Raw genomic sequence first — 15,932 nt, 5'->3', positions numbered from 1 at the left:
AGCTAAAGTTAGTTTCGATTGATAAATTGACTTCCGTTGAAAAGATCATTAGTTATTAACTTAGGGGCCGCTAACACGACACCGTTCTAACGCGCCCCGGCCGCCCAGCCGCACAACAGCAGTGCCTGGAAGTGACAGTACAGATCCACTCTGCCAGCGTCGCTGTCTGTTTTTCCTTCAGAAAACAGTGTGTGCAGTCCTTGAGTGTGTTTAGAGTTTTCAGAGGGATTACGTACAGATCTGGGACAAATAACTAACAATGCTGCATGGTGTCAGCACAATAATTTTTTGTTTCTAGTTTTATGTTTATAGTAAGCTAGTTTAATGAAACATTACGGGGACCCCCATGGGACTCACTGTATGGGAGGTCAGGGACCCCTCCAGCCTGCCCTCAATTTGAACACTTTTTAAGCCCAAAAACGCAGCCACATTCCTACATCACTTGATGAATTCCTGCTGAAATACCTCAGCGTGGCGGTCCATCTGCTGGCTGTAAGTGTGCAGGTCCCCCTCCCGCAGGGCCAGGGAGGCGATACACAGGGACAGGGTGATGGACGGGGCCCCGGGGGCCTCCAGCGGTCTCAGGAGGGCGATGGCCCCGGCAGGGTCAGCCTTCAGCATGGACGGGCTGCTCACAACATGAGGAAGCTGAGCCGGTTCAGCCACACTAAAGATCTCCAGGACTTTATCAGCCATGTCCTGCAACACACACATCATACAGGATTACTGTTATTACAATGTCATCATTATATTACAGGGTTTCTGAAGGTGTCTTCAAATTCAATTTTATGCATTTTAATGCCTTTTTTAAATGCCATTTTTTTATTTTTAATGCCATACATGACACTAACCACAGATAATACATACATTTATATATTTGTTCTGTCAGTCGATTAAAAACATGAACTCAATCCCAATCCCCGTATCAGATGATTTTTAGATGATTAAATTTCTATATATGTGTTTGCGTAACCTGCCTACCAAGCAAGCGAATTCTGAGTAAATATGTAAAATAATTGAAACTTTATCCACATCTCATTTGCAATAATTGAATTGCGTTTTAGCGAATATTTGAAGACCACTACATCAAAAATGTCCATGTGTGAGACACAGGTGTTTCCTTCAGTACCTTGCTGAGCTCCTCCATGTTCTCCTCGTAGATCGAATGCTTCAGGAAGAAGAGAAATCCTTTGCCGTAACCGTTCGAGGAGCTGCTCATGGACATATTCCTCTTAATGACATCAGTCACAGTGAGGCCTGACATCTTGTAGTACGGAAGAGCCAGATGATAGTCCTTCTTATCAAACCTGCGAATGAAACATGAGGTCAGAGTCTGACACAGATAATGCCTGAGGCCATGAGAGCGCGCGGCTGACCTGCTGAAGCAGTCTCCTAAGTGAGCGCAGCTCTCCTGGAAGGCCTGCTGCAGCTGCGCTCTCGTCTCCGCAGGCTCGGGGTCGGGCTCGGGGTCATCATGCTGCAGGAGCAGGGCCGTGCGCAGGAGCAGGTGACCTTCACTCAGCAGGTGAACGCAGCTCTGAGACGACGGGCTCGACTGCTCGTATCTCCTGCTGTACTCCACCTGATGAAACAAGGAGGAACGTTTACATGCGGCATGAGGGAAACATGGACCCTATGAAATGTAGATTCTGGATTCAGTTTTATTTAATAAATAACATTTTACTGATAAAAAGCATATATGATTCATTGAAATCATGAAACTCACATACAATTTACATACATACTCACATACAAATTGTAATAAATACAATTTAACACCAATTTATTAAAGTAATAAAAAGGACATTTTTAGGCTTTTTTTCTTCTTCAAATTCAGCTTATTTTCCCTAAATTTCCTATGTTTTCATTCTGTTTTAATTGTTTAATATAATATTAATAATCAAAAAAACATGTCTAATGAATGGAATTCATAAAACTTTAAAAATCTAATAATTTTGTAAAAAAAAATACAATAATAGGGCCCTAAAAAAAAAATTCAGAAATTCTGTCGTCTTTTAAAAAATTTCTGGATTTATGATTTAATACAAAAGTATTAATAACATAAAACATTAACACTTTAATTAATCTTTTAAAATATAAACCAAATGAACATTTATCGATTACTTGTTTTTTTGGCAAACACAGTGATGCCCAACATTTACTGTTAGAATATGAAATTACTTAAATTATTATGAGTTTTATTATTATTATTTACTAATTTAATTATTTATTTAATCAGCAGTGGGGGCCTGTCCACATGATGGGGGAGGAGAGAGAGTAACCCAATCAGCAGTATTGGCTGATGTGTTTGTTTGGGTTGATATCAAGTGTTCAGCAACGATTTAAAAATAAATAAATAAAAATTCACATACTGCGCCTTTAATTTGGTTTGATGTAAGCAAATTAGCCTTAATAAAGGATTTTCTGCAAGTTAGTGAAGTGAAGTATGGTAACCCATACTCGGAATTTGTCCTCTGCATTTAACCCATCCAAGTTAGTGCACACACATTAGGAGCAGAGTAGTGAGTAGTGAACACACACACACACTGCAAACCGCGACACACACACCCACCCGGGGAGCGATTGGGGGTTAGGTGCCTTGCTCAACGACTCAAGGTCATTTCCTACCGGTACTGGAATCGAACCAGCAACCTTTGGGTTACCAGTCCGACTCGCAAACCATTAGCCCATTCATAACTGTTGTTGGACGCTTCACACGTCAATCAGAATAAGAATAAGAATAAGAATGAGATATAAACGCCTCAGCAATAGCCTGGCTCTAAAAGCGTTTGGGATAATCAAATCAATATGTGAAGCTCCAGTACTATTTCTCTGTAGAGCTGCAGTGTGGACACAGAAGTGATGACGTAGAGGTTCCAGCCATGACCGCTGTCCGTCGGCTCTGTGGGTTTGGAGATGGAGATCTTCCTGGATCTGAGGAACACAGAAGACAATGATAACAGTCAAAGGTCCCAACTGCTCAGTTGCATTTACTGCTTGCGTTTCCTTAAGTTAAGGTGCCGCCACATTTACTGTTGTTTTTGGTCAATAGGAATCAACAACCATCTGGAATTATGTGTAAGGACTAAAGATTTGTCTATGCTCATTTCGCAGATGTTCATGCAAATTTGCCGCATTGACTAACAGAAAGCCGCTTGGTTTAAAAGTGATTTCTGTTAAAGGTGGTATCAGCGATTTCAGGCCCAAACATAAATGATCGAATTCATCTAATATTTCGCGTGCAGCCGTCATAGGCAGCCGTGCACGAGCGCAAAACCTCACAACACCCGTCCCTGTCGATGATTGGTTGGAACACTATTTATTTTGGTTTTGAGTGATGTTGATACCAACTGTTTTTGTGTGCAGATCTCAGAGCCTAGGCTACCTAGAGAGACGCGTTTTTTGACAGCATGCTTATGGGGCGTGCAGCTAGCGAAATATTAGATGAATGTGATCATTTATGTTTGGGCCTGAAATCGCTGATACCACCTTTAAACTGTGCTTCATACTTTACTATTGACAATAAACAATTGACCAGTTTTGCCCAAAAAAGTTTAATGAATTTCAATAAAATTTTCACAAATGTGACGGCACCTTTTGTCAGTATTCTAGGTCATTAAACAAATAATACTAATAAAACACACTTAAAGGGGTCATGATGCATTTTATTTTATTATATATACATGTTCCTCAAGCTTCACTTATAATGTTTATACATATATATTTATATTTATATATATATGCGGGAAAAACAATTCTTTTCAACCTTCATTCTGAGCCTCTGACAGTTTTTAAGGCGCGGCTCCTTTAAGGCTAGTCAGTAAACGGCCACTGTTATAATTGGCTAACGTCACTGCATAGGAAACAGTCTCAACGCTCACAGACTATTGCACGTGAGTAAGTGTTTTGAGAACATTATCCATATAAAACCGCCATTTGCAGACAAAGCATTATGAAATCATTTAATTATGGTTTGTAATGCTGTCAGATCCAATATAGTCGCTGCTTTCTTTGCGAACTTTCCATTACACTGTGCCTCGATTACAAAACAAAATGCTCCGAACAAACATATAATCCTCTGATGTGAACCGGGACACCATTAAAATAAACCAAGTCTGTACAGAGACACAAACACGCTGTTTAAACTGAGCGCGCATCTGTATACTGTATCAGTGTAGACAGCGTCAGTGTTTATAATAGGTTTTATTCGCGTTTGACGCAACGCTCACATCCAGTGTAGACTCATCAGTCAGCCGTTAAGTGACGCCAGTGGGCGGAGTCTATGCTGCCATGATGTATCACTATTCGTCGATGTCTTGCTCTGGAGGAGGTCGTATGCAAATGTATTTTCGTGTGTTGCGCCACAGATCCCGCGATATCAAAACAAGCCGTTTTTGGAGCTTTATTAAATAAATGATTTGTTTATAATGAGGAGGATGTTTTAAGCTATAGAAATCTTGCAGGGTGTTTTAATAGTATAAAGACCACTTCTATATCAAAAGATCAAGGCACATTTGATTTCTAATGTCATGACCCCTTTAAATGGAGGGACAACGAATTACTTGTTAAAATGCCAGACTGAAAGGGGTTGTGGGATTAGTACAGCTGTGGTTGGTTAAATTCAGCTATAAAGTGTTCTCTACATAAGAGGAAGTCATGAACCATACTGAGAGGTTCTTGTCTCGTCTGAACAAAACTGAGATGTTATGAGGGACTGCATGCAGGTAACACTCACAGTGGGTTAGGAGGAGTTTTAGGGCTCGTTTCAGAGCGGCCCACTGTTAGGATCATGCTACTCGCTAACTTACAGGAAGGACCTGGACAGAAGGCTTTCCAGAGTCGGCGTTGAGGACGGCTCTAGACCTACAGCTACTAAAATGCCTGTCAGGGCCCTGAGTTCCCTCGATTCACTACAATAAGAGTTACAGGCCGTGTTTACTCAGTGCACTACCATTCATCTACAAACCAAACAGCAACGTCATACTGAAAGAATCAGGCAGTCAAAACGTAAGTTCATGCACTCTGAAATGTGTACTCAGGATATAAACGTGATCGTGAACAAGCACACGTACGTGTTTTTGCGGGCTGATCTCTCGATGTCCTCTTTGCTGTCCACGTCTGCTGCTGTCAGGAGAACAACGTGATTCCCATCCTGACAGAGAACCTTGAGTCCGATGAAGAGCTGGATCCGCAGAGCGCACACCTCCATCGTGGAGGGTGGACAGGCCTGATGGGACAGCGCTCACATATTCAGACAACTAGCTCTGAAGTCAATATGACTGGTTTGCATGGCCTTGATTCGAGAGTCGCTTTACCACAGTTGGTTCGAAGAACGGTGAGGAACTCTTACAGTTATACTTTAATTTGAGCTTGTTTCAGCACGATTACTGGTAGAATGCGTGCACATGTCTATTCCCTGCCGATACAGTTTCTCTCTGTATCTGGCCAAGCGCACTATTTGAGCGGGGTAAACACAAGTTTTTAGAGGGTATGCGCGTGACGTCACCGTCGGCCGGAGTGACTGCGGTCACACACACACTGAGTCGCAGAAACACTGAGCGACAGCATTGGTTTTCAGCGTGAATGCCACGAAAAACACACTAAACACATCTAAAACGGGAAAGAGCTGTGAGATTGACTGTACAACTAGATTTGACAAGAATCTGAGGTATATTTTTACAGACTTCCGAAAGCTACAGAACAGAGAAGCAAATGGATCCTGCAATTCACAGAAACAACAGGATCCAGGCAGAGAAAGGTGAATTTGCAGTTATTATTTTGTCTCGATATGTTGAATTTTGGAGTAAGATTATACCCTATGTTGTATTGTTATATATTGTATTGACAACTCCTCAATTCAATATTTACCATCTTATATTCTGCATAATTGGACGTTTTTAAATAAACACTGACAAAAAAACTATACAAGTTTTAGGGCTGGATGATATGATGATATATATAACATTGATATAAGTGATCACATGGATTTAGACCTATATTGTGTTTATATAAAGCGTTCACAGGCAAATTTGCTTTATTTCCCCGGCGTCAGGCACATATAAATGTCAGGAAACACGACTGTCAATATCACTGGATCACCGGATCTTTGGTAAGTTGTGAGGAACACTATATCGAGTCCAACCTTTAATTTAAACTGATAATCGTTTATTTTACTGGTCCGGCTGAGGGAGCGTTATCCGGCGGGAAAGTAGATAGAAGTAACCTCTATAGAAGTTAGAAATATCTGATCAGTCGCTATTTACATCTCATACCGTCTGTAAACTTTTGTGTCACCAAGGCAACGACTGACGCATTTGTATTACAATGCAAAGAGCTCCATTATCAGTCCCACAGCAGAAAAAGAAACCGTATCCGTACTGGCTGGGTCGGATCAGCACAGAATCAAATAATTATACAATGAAAATGGTTTGGCCCGACGGTGGAAAAGTGGCTTTGGCGTCTTTCTATGCGTTTCCGGGGCTCATAAAGACCCCGTTCTAAAGATGGGGTCACATTACCGGATTCAGATTAAAGGCGAAATCCAGTCATTTCAATAGGAATCCGTGCAATTGGGAATTTTATGTAATGTGACCACACTGTCGAGATATGACTTAAGTCCCTCCTTCTGATGAGGTTTACGGGATATTTTCAGCCATTTTGTCTGATCTGGCAGTTGAAAATCTGCCGTAAAGTAATAGCACACAAGACACATGATGCATCACTCAAGTTCGAAGCACAAACGGTGCAAGACTTCCACTGAGGGGTTTTAATAGTAGCACTGAGTTTAAGGACCGTCAGGGAAAAAAGAGAAAATATACAAAAACAGGGAAACCCATGATGACTTGTGTTACCTTCATGGTGGTGTCGATGTATGGGTCATCGACCCGAGCCGCTACCGCACTGCACCTGACGGTGAAACACTGGAGAGCATTCCTACAGTAAACATAACCACAAATGATTAAGACCAACTTCTCTGTTTTATGCTAAAAGTCAGCATGAAATGGAAATCCTCATCTATTTTCTAGATTCATGATATTATGAACGACTCTTTGTTTTTTTGCCTTGTAATTTTACATTTAAAATCTCATAACTTCATCTTTTGGTGACAGGACAGACTTCTCTCTATTAGACTTCTCTCTATTAACTGCTCTGTGTCTGCATAAACCCTCCTCATTTTTAAAATCAACTGAAAGCTTGTATTAAAGTCTTCATGAGATTTAAGTTGCGCTGGTCTTTTCTTCCCTATTGTGCCGTATTGAGTGAAACGCTTCAGGAACAAGAACAAATGTGGGCTATTGGCTGATCTAATGTGATTGACAGGTTATAGCCCTCGTCATCAGAGAAGAGAAGAGATGCTGCAAGTGGAAGAAATTATCATTCAAGATTACCAGGAACATTAATTTAAAACAATAATGACGTGCACAGATAAATAATTTATAATAAATACTGCAATATCCCATAAAACAAAAGAACTGTCAGTTTTGACTTCATAGTGACTTTAAGATTTGCCTTCATCCAATCAACAACAGATAAATTGAACCAAGTCCCAATCCTACATGCTACATGTATATCACAATATGGTAGAAAAGATCTGTCATTACTTCCATTACAATGAGAAATTAATGTTGTGTATATTGCTCTTAAGTACAAATATATAAATATAAACGCCAACATTTGACCAATCACAGTGAGCTATGGAATAATACATAATAAGACAAAATAAGAGCGTGAAAAACCTGTTCATCTCACTATGTACTGTATCACAGCAGACAAAGACAGCAATTATTAACCTTAGGTTATCAGTCAAGAAGAGCCGTATGTGTACAGTGAACAGCGGGAATGTATCCGCCCTACCTGGTGATGATGTAGAGGAACTGGTCACTAAGCACAGCCTGGTGGGTCTTTTCTGGGTACTGGTAGGTAGACACGAGCTCCACGGTGTCCTTCACGCTGTACATGTAGCCGGTGTTCGGCAACGAGAAGAAAACAAACATACAAGTAGGTTCCCCAACTTTGGAGATGGAGGCTTCTTCCTGTTTACCTGTTAACCAGAGAGAGGTGTGAGTGAACGAAGCACACTATGGGCCCTATTTTAAGGATCTAAGCACATGGTCTAAAGCGCAGGGCGCAAGGGCACTTAGTACGTGTTCGAATCCACTTTTGCTAGTTTAACAACGGGAAAAATGGTCGGCGCTCCCGGTGCAAGGTCTAAAAGTGTTTTCACTATTCTCTTAATGAGTAATGGGTGTGTTTTGGGCGTAACGTGGAATAAACCAATCAGAGTCTCATCTTCTATTCCCTTTAAAAGCCAACTTAACTTACCAGTAAACATGGGGTGGAGCTGTAGGGAATGCAAATGTGTCTCCTCAACACTGCAACCTTGGAAGAAATCAGGTGCAAACCTCCTAGACAGGGCAAACAAGAGAGGTGACGTCTGACAAACACACTCACGTACACACACACACCCCATTCAGAAAGCAGCTCATTTTCCTAAGCTCTTCATTATACCTGAATAAGATGTAAACCACGCTCATGTCTCCTCGGCTCTCCGCCTCCATACCAGTCCACTCCAGAACCAGAGAGATGCCACACTCCTGGGCTTCATTACCCAACATCTCCTGATGCTTCGGGAACAGAAAGAAGTCCTCTTGCTCATGGAGGGGGCTGAATCCATCTTTTTTCATCTCTAGAAAAAAATATATATAAAAAGGTAGGAAATAACACTTGTTGCAACTCGTTTAGCAAAAGAATTGCAAGCCAAAGTAGATCGTAGAGATCTTCTGTGTCAGTGGTTTCTACTGTCTAGATAAGCCCAAAGTATATTTCCTTTTTTTTTTTTAAATGCAAAACATACTTTGGGCTTTAACTCATCCTTCCCTCGGGTCATTTTGACCCGGAAAATATTTGTGATAAAATTAAATAAAATGTAGTGTTCATCAGAGGGGTCCAAGACCTCTGGACTTTTGTTGCACTTGAACCATGAATACACAAAAAGAAGAGGAGTTTTGTGGTTGAAATTTTAAAAAGTAACAAATCCTTCCATCGCGAGTCAATTTGACCCCCCATAGGAATGAATGGAATGCGAGGAATGCTTCAGTTCACATAGAAAAACCTAAAAATGCTCAAAATTCAAACTAAAATTGCTAAAACTTTACCAAATTTTTTTTTTATAATATCTACATGTGTATCTGAACGCATACTGAATGAAGTGGCTTTAGGACCCAGCGGAACAGCTTATTTGCTCCATATAGAGCTATAGACCTTATGAGCCAGAGAAACGAGGGCGCCGCCATCTTTAGAATATTGTCTTTGAACTTCCGTTTTTGCGGTCGTCCTGTATATTTCTATGGCATTGCTGTCCAGGAGTAATTAGCTTTTGAAGTGGATTTACTTAATGCAAAGTTAACGAAAGTTATCATGAGGATTGTAATGTTTAAAGCAGATTAACAATTAACAAATTCCAGTAGACCGGGAAGATTTAAAACGAGCCGTTCATTCATAAATATGCAAGTTCACTGTGAAAATACACTCACCTAAAGGATTATTAGGAACACCATACTAATACTGTATTTGACCCCCTTTCGCCTTCAGAACTGCCTTAATTCTACGTGGCATTGATTCAACAAGGTGCTGAAAGCATTCTTTAGAAATGTTGGCCCATATTGATAGGATAGCATCTTGCAGTTGATGGAGATTTGTGGGATGCACATCCAGGGCACGAAGCTCCCGTTCCACCACATCCTAAAGATGCTCTATTGGGTTGAGATCTGGTGACTGTGGGGGCCATTTTAGTACAGTGAACTCATTGTCATGTTCAAGAAACCAATTTGAAATGATTGGAGCTTTGTGACATGGTGCATTATCCTGCTGGAAGTAGCCATCAGAGGATGGGTACATGGTGGTCATAAAGGGATGGACATGGTCAGAAACAATGCTCAGGTAGGCCGTGGCATTTAAGCGATGCCCAATTGGCACTAAGGGGCCTAAAGTGTGCCAAGAAAACATCCCCCACACCATTACACCACCACCACCAGCCTGCACAGTGGTAACAAGGCATGATGGATCCATGTTCTCATTCTGTTTACGCCAAATTCTGACTCTACCATCTGAATGTCTCAACAGAAATCGAGACTCATCAGACCAGGCAACATTTTTCCAGTCTTCAACTGTCCAATTTTGGTGAGCTGGTGCAAATTGTAGCCTCTTTTTCCTATTTGTAGTGGAGATGAGTGGTACCCGGTGGGGTCTTCTGCTGTTGTAGCCCATCCGCCTCAAGGTTGTGCGTGTTGTGGCTTCACAAATGCTTTGCTGCATACCTCGGTTGTAACGAGTGGTTATTTCAGTCAAAGTTGCTCTTCTATCAGCTTGAATCAGTCGGCCCATTCTCCTCTGACCTCTAGCATCAACAAGGCATTTTCGCCCACAGGACTGCCGCATACTGGATGTTTTTCCCTTTTCACACCATTCTTTGTAAACCCTAGAAATGGTTGTGCGTGAAAATCCCAGTAACTGAGCAGATTGTGAAATACTCAGACCGGCCCGTCTGGCACCAACAACCATGCCACGCTCAAAATTGCTTAAATCACCTTTCTTTCCCATTCTGACATTCAGTTTGGAGTTCAGGAGATTGTCTTGACCAGGACCACACCCCTAAATGCATTGAAGCAACTGCCATGTGATTGGTTGATTAGATAATTGCATTAATGAGAAATTGAACAGGTGTTCCTAATAATCCTTTAGGTGAGTGTACAGACCGGAAGTCAAAAGACAGCGAGCGCAGCGCTGAAAAGGGGCGGGTCTACATAAGGTCTATAAGGCCATCTAGTGGCAAGAGTCATGAAATATCATGTTATTTTATTTTTCTTTCACAAGAGGTCGGCAAAAGCCCTATTCGGATGGGACTAGTTTCACAGGGGGACGTTAAAGAAATTTCTGTTTCACAGACGTACTTTGAGATTTTAATCCTGTCCGAATCTGCCATGTCTGTCTTTTTCTCACACAACCTCTGTAAAAATTCCAGAGCAAATTACCAACTGTATTTCGTCAAACTCTGCGGTCCTCAGAGAAATCTAATCCCGTCCGAATGCGAATGTCTGTGATTGCTGAAAATGTTTTTTCCAAAGCGCTTTTTCTTGTGTGTTTTGGTCAACGTGAACTACCGTACAATCTCTCGCTATGGCGCCGGTAAGTTTCTGCTTTTTTTGCGCATCGATAATTGATGTAGATGTGTTCGGTACACTGCGAAGAAATAAAAAAAGAAATCAACAAGAAGAGCCAAATCACATAAACTGTTAAGACTTAACAGTCTGTAATATCAGTTTCAGGTAAGATTAATTTCATTTCTGCACTTAATTACATAACGTGTAAATTATATAAGTTAAAACGTTTTATTCCAGTGGGTTTATTATAAGAACCCAGTTCTATAAAATCATGATGACAAATGTATGTTTAGTTTTTTTATACTACAATTTTTATAAAATGTTTACAAAACACTAAATACGTTAGGACGATATTTTGAGCTGAATTAAAAGGTTTAGGCATGAAATTGTGAGTTATTTTGAATTTAAGTTGAAAAAAATGTGAGGAATGTGCTTAAATTACTAAATTACTATTTATTTATTTATTATTTATTGATCAAATTAATAAAAGGTAATTAAAATGAAAAATAACAAAACAAATCTCCCCAAAAATTGCATTAATTTTTTTTATCAAAATGAAATTACAAAAATTTGACCCGCGAGGGAAAGATGTGTTACAGAGCGTGAGGGAAGGATGAGGGTTAGGTTTATGATGCATATGAGAAGTACATTTAATTTAAGTTGTTTTTTGCCATTTTTCTTAAGACTTTATTAGATAGTACAGTGAAGAGAAAGGAAACAATGGAAGAGGAGAGAGGGGAACTGTTCATACTAGCTCTGATAATACCTGCATCTTCATCTAAGCTGGGTTCAGTCATGATATCTTCTGGCAGCAGTGAGTGTTGCTCTGCTGTGTTGTCCTGGCTGCTCTTCTGCCGCGGGGTCAGCTTCACCACCAGGACCTCCAGCTCCGTTTGAAGGGCCACGTATCCAGCACAGAAGGCCACCTGAGACGGGCTCCAGCCCTGGATGTGAAGGATGAGGACCCTCTCGAAGTCCAGCACAGAGAACTGCTCGCTCAGCATCTGCCGCTTCAGACTGAAGACCACCAAACTCTTGGCACAGCCCACTAGAAGATCACCTAAAGCAACAGAGGACTCAGTTACATGCATCTCAGGTAAATGTGCAGAGTGGACTGTGGTAGGTCAACTCCCTTGTGTATGTAAACATAAGCTGAGTCCCGATCCTCCAAAGGCTGAATGCATCACAGTGGTGTGGCAAACGTCCCAATTCTAAGCCTTCTTCGAATGTGGCCTACAAATGCATCCTTCATTTCCTGGGAGGATTGAACGAATGGATCCTTCGCAGCCTAGCCCATCCCAAGAGTCATTGGGCACCGGTAATGATTGAATTCGTTTTTTTAGCTTTTGAGAAAATGCCAGATTACACTCCTTATTGTAAGTATTGTTGGGTCAGGGCTCGACAATAAAGACTGCACAATGGGGAACCAGCAAAAACGACACTCGGGACATGCAATCGAACTCTCATGTGCCCGATCGGGCCAGTACTGCATCGTCACAAAAGTTTATTATTTGCACACATTTTTAAGACTTGCCAATTAAAATATTGCGCAAGAAGACGTGAATAAGAACTCAATTCAATACTCATTGAGACATCAACACACATCCGGAGCGTGCGCCGAATAACCCTGCTGCTGTTTTTAATGTTAATCAAACAACAAAGAACAAAAATCACTCACTACTTTTGACTGAATAACTTTTATAACTTTAATAAGGATTAATCTATATATAATTTATGCAGAGAAGACTATATAGTGTTATTTTACATCTGATTATTCAACTTCTGTACCTGAAAACTACTCAGAACTAAGCTACCTAAAAAGCAGGTTATATTGTATTTATTTGTGCTCTTGCTTGTAATTTGATTATTTGTTCTTGTTTACTGCTTACTTGTCTTTTACAGTGTTTTGAATGTATATTAGTACAGCTAGTAGTTTTAGCTGTAGTATCGAAATTGGAATAGCTAGAGAATTGTGAATTTTTCACCGGTATCTAAAATGTTGGTGTCATTATTGCCTGTTTCATAGCCGCTAAAAAATATTTATGGTCGGTAAATTTTCTAAGTCACCAGCCATTGGCAGGTGTGGCAAAAAGTTAGTTTTAGACCCTGGTTATCTGTATAGTTATCGTTCTTGATGAGAACGGCCCTTTAGGCTAGTCGTTTTTGGTGTCATAGCCTTATTTATTAAGATTATGGGCCAAAAACAATGAAAGCAATAACTAGGCCTGTTTTATTTGAATTATTTATTACTTTTTTGTTGTGGGGCCAGTCAAAATGTTAACCACTGGCCCAACTGGGACAGTAAAAAAAATGCTTAGCGTTGACCCTTGCGGGTTTCAACTCGCTCGAATATCTAACCATACAAATGTTTGTTTTTTTAAATGGTTCAAAAATTTCAATTTCTTTTAAAAGCTGTTCAAATATTGATACCTTATCTTATAAATATCTATCACATATTGATATCTTATAAATATGTGATTTTATATAATTTATACTCTTTATGATATACAGAATGGACCATGGTGAACATATTTAGGCAGGTTGTGAATCCTGTTTAGTTTTCAGAAAGTTGAATATAACTTGCTCAGTCCGACCTTGGAAGGACGCAGCCTCTGAATTGGGACGCAGCTTGAGAGTCCATAAGCAGCCTGACATGTTGACTTCTGGCTTAACCAATGGTGTGAGTTTGGGGGACGTCCCATTTGTCTGAACTTGTAATGTTATACTTGTCTGAAGTGTTAAACCCAAGTGTTTAGGCTATGGATATATAGAGCGTCGTAGTGTGGAACTCCACGCTAAAGCGAGTTGATTGTGTTTGTGTTCTCACCGGTAACACTGCAGCATGCCATACAGAGCGGCGGCTCAAAAAGAGGGATTTCGATGATCTCCATCTGCTCTTTGGGAGCTCCGCGGAAGGACGAGCCCCGCAGGAGGTGACCCAACAGACGCACCCCGACGCGAGTCTTCTCGACAGCCTGGTACCTCCAGTTAGTGTAGGCCCTGAGATAAGTGGCCTTGTTCTTCTCTTCAATAGTGACTAGATAGTCCCCTGAGAACAAAAACAGACAAACACCACTGGCTCAAAAAACATACATGACCGCAGACTTACTGTAGGAAAGAGTACATTTGGACATTATCTGTACCATGGTAATCACACCAGTTTTTAATATTGTAATGTGATAGTTTTCCAATGGTCTTATTTTAAATGAACGAATAATCAGTAACATCTATTACCATAATGGCGCCCCTTGTGAAAAAAGAAGTACACTTAATTTTATTTAATTTGCATTGAACTTCAAATCTTAAAAGTTTTAAACAACTGCACTTAGAGGCAATGTAATGTTAATAAAATAAAAGGCAACTTAACACACTTAAGTACACTTTTAAAAAGTGCACTTTGTAATAATGTCACATTAAGCTTTTACTTGAAATCATGTTTTAGTAACTATTTGTCCCGTGGTAAAGATGAACAGGACTTGTTTATAATTATGTAGAGTGTGTTTTTGTATTACATTTAAAGTTAACATATTTTAAATGTACTAAACTACAACTTCATCATGACAAATGTGTGATTTCATTTAAATCATGAAATACAACTTTCAATAAAAATTACATTTTGACTTGCACCCATATGAACATTTTGGCCGATACCGATAACCGATAATTCTTAATATTAAAAAAGATGATAACTAATTTATTGGCAGATAAATCTAAATCCAAAATTGTATGTAATTTTTGAGAGCCTCTCTCATCACTAAAAGCCACATCCCAAGCACACAATTACAGTGTTCTCATAATTTTACGTACAGTAGCTTAGGCTATATGACAGACTTGCGCTGCACATGTTGCACTGAACTGTATTTTCCTTTTTGAAGTGATTCCAAACTTCAAGCAGTTCATAACCATCATGTTGAACAGTGCGCATCTGAAGTGTCTCAGCTGAAAGATAAATACATTATTTATCGGCTGTAATATATCGGCCAAATCTTCTTGTCGGGCCGATAACGCTGAAATGAACATATATCGGCTGACACAGCTTGCATCCCTAATAACAATGAAGTATATTTTAGTTTATGACAAATTCTTGTCAGTACATTAAGCAGTATACACTTTAATTAACCATATTTAAATAACAATAAAAGTTGTTATGAAATTACATAAAGATCTACTTAAGTGGCTCACAAAAGCACCCTTAAGTTCAGCTGAAGTCAAGGCACTTTTATTTATATAGCGCTTTATACAATACAGATTGTCAAATCGCAAATAACATGCAATGTTAATTAAGAGTCCAAAACCATTAGTCAGTTTTCAGTGTGTTCTGTAATGAGTACTCTCTTTTTTAAAAGCATGCTACAAAGTGTACTTAACAGGGGACCACGGTACTGTAAAAAGACTAGAGATGATGTTGCAGTGCAGTGAGTGACTGAGTGACTGACCCACAGTGCTGTGTCGGATGCTGAGCACCGAGCCCACGCTGTTGAAGCGGCAGATGAGCGGACACCCCCCCTCCTCCTCCTCATCCCCCCGGTCCCGGAGACTGTACGCCTCGATCCTGCAGCCTCCGGCGCTCACCACGAACAGCGCCCCGCCGCCGCAGCACACAAGCCCGGGCTCCTGCTCCGCCGGCACGATGCGCTGCGACGCGAACGGGTGGCAGTTATACACGTGAACCATTTCTGCGGCGCGGACTGTGCTCTACATGTCTGTGGATCACGGAAGAGTGGTGTAAACATTGACAGAATAACGATTCGCATGACACGGGATTGAAAGTGG

At 40.5% G+C, this 15,932-nt stretch overlaps 1 protein-coding gene across 4 annotated transcripts in view; it reads right to left on the bottom strand.

Moving 5' to 3' along the window:
* Positions 1 to 15,914, bottom strand: part of hps3 (HPS3 biogenesis of lysosomal organelles complex 2 subunit 1) — a 23,905-nt gene extending 7,991 nt beyond the window's left edge. For 2 of the 4 annotated variants that reach the window (XM_081383654.1, XM_081383653.1), the window contains exons 1-13: positions 15,596 to 15,914; positions 13,987 to 14,208; positions 11,926 to 12,219; positions 8,509 to 8,686; positions 8,323 to 8,405; positions 7,855 to 8,041; positions 6,852 to 6,933; positions 5,073 to 5,227; positions 4,809 to 4,910; positions 2,826 to 2,934; positions 1,377 to 1,582; positions 1,130 to 1,307; positions 466 to 699 (exon numbers count right to left, since the gene is read on the bottom strand). In XM_081383654.1, coding sequence (XP_081239780.1) covers positions 466 to 699; positions 1,130 to 1,307; positions 1,377 to 1,582; positions 2,826 to 2,934; positions 4,809 to 4,910; positions 5,073 to 5,227; positions 6,852 to 6,933; positions 7,855 to 8,041; positions 8,323 to 8,405; positions 8,509 to 8,686; positions 11,926 to 12,219; positions 13,987 to 14,208; positions 15,596 to 15,833 — 2,268 coding nt within the window. In that variant the 5' untranslated portion in view covers positions 15,834 to 15,914. The remainder of the gene's footprint in view (positions 1 to 465; positions 700 to 1,129; positions 1,308 to 1,376; positions 1,583 to 2,825; positions 2,935 to 4,808; positions 4,911 to 5,072; positions 5,228 to 6,851; positions 6,934 to 7,854; positions 8,042 to 8,322; positions 8,406 to 8,508; positions 8,687 to 11,925; positions 12,220 to 13,986; positions 14,209 to 15,595) is intronic. The other 2 variants (XM_081383656.1, XM_081383655.1) reach the window with 1 other exon arrangement.
* Positions 15,915 to 15,932: the final 18 nt, after the last annotated feature.

The sequence above is a fragment of the Scardinius erythrophthalmus genome (genome assembly GCF_964197995.2).
Source record: "Scardinius erythrophthalmus genome assembly, chromosome: 14".
Classification (NCBI taxonomy): domain Eukaryota; kingdom Metazoa; phylum Chordata; class Actinopteri; order Cypriniformes; family Leuciscidae; genus Scardinius; species Scardinius erythrophthalmus.
Note: the sequence above shows the minus strand (reverse complement) of the source record. Positions and strands in the feature narration are given on the sequence as shown.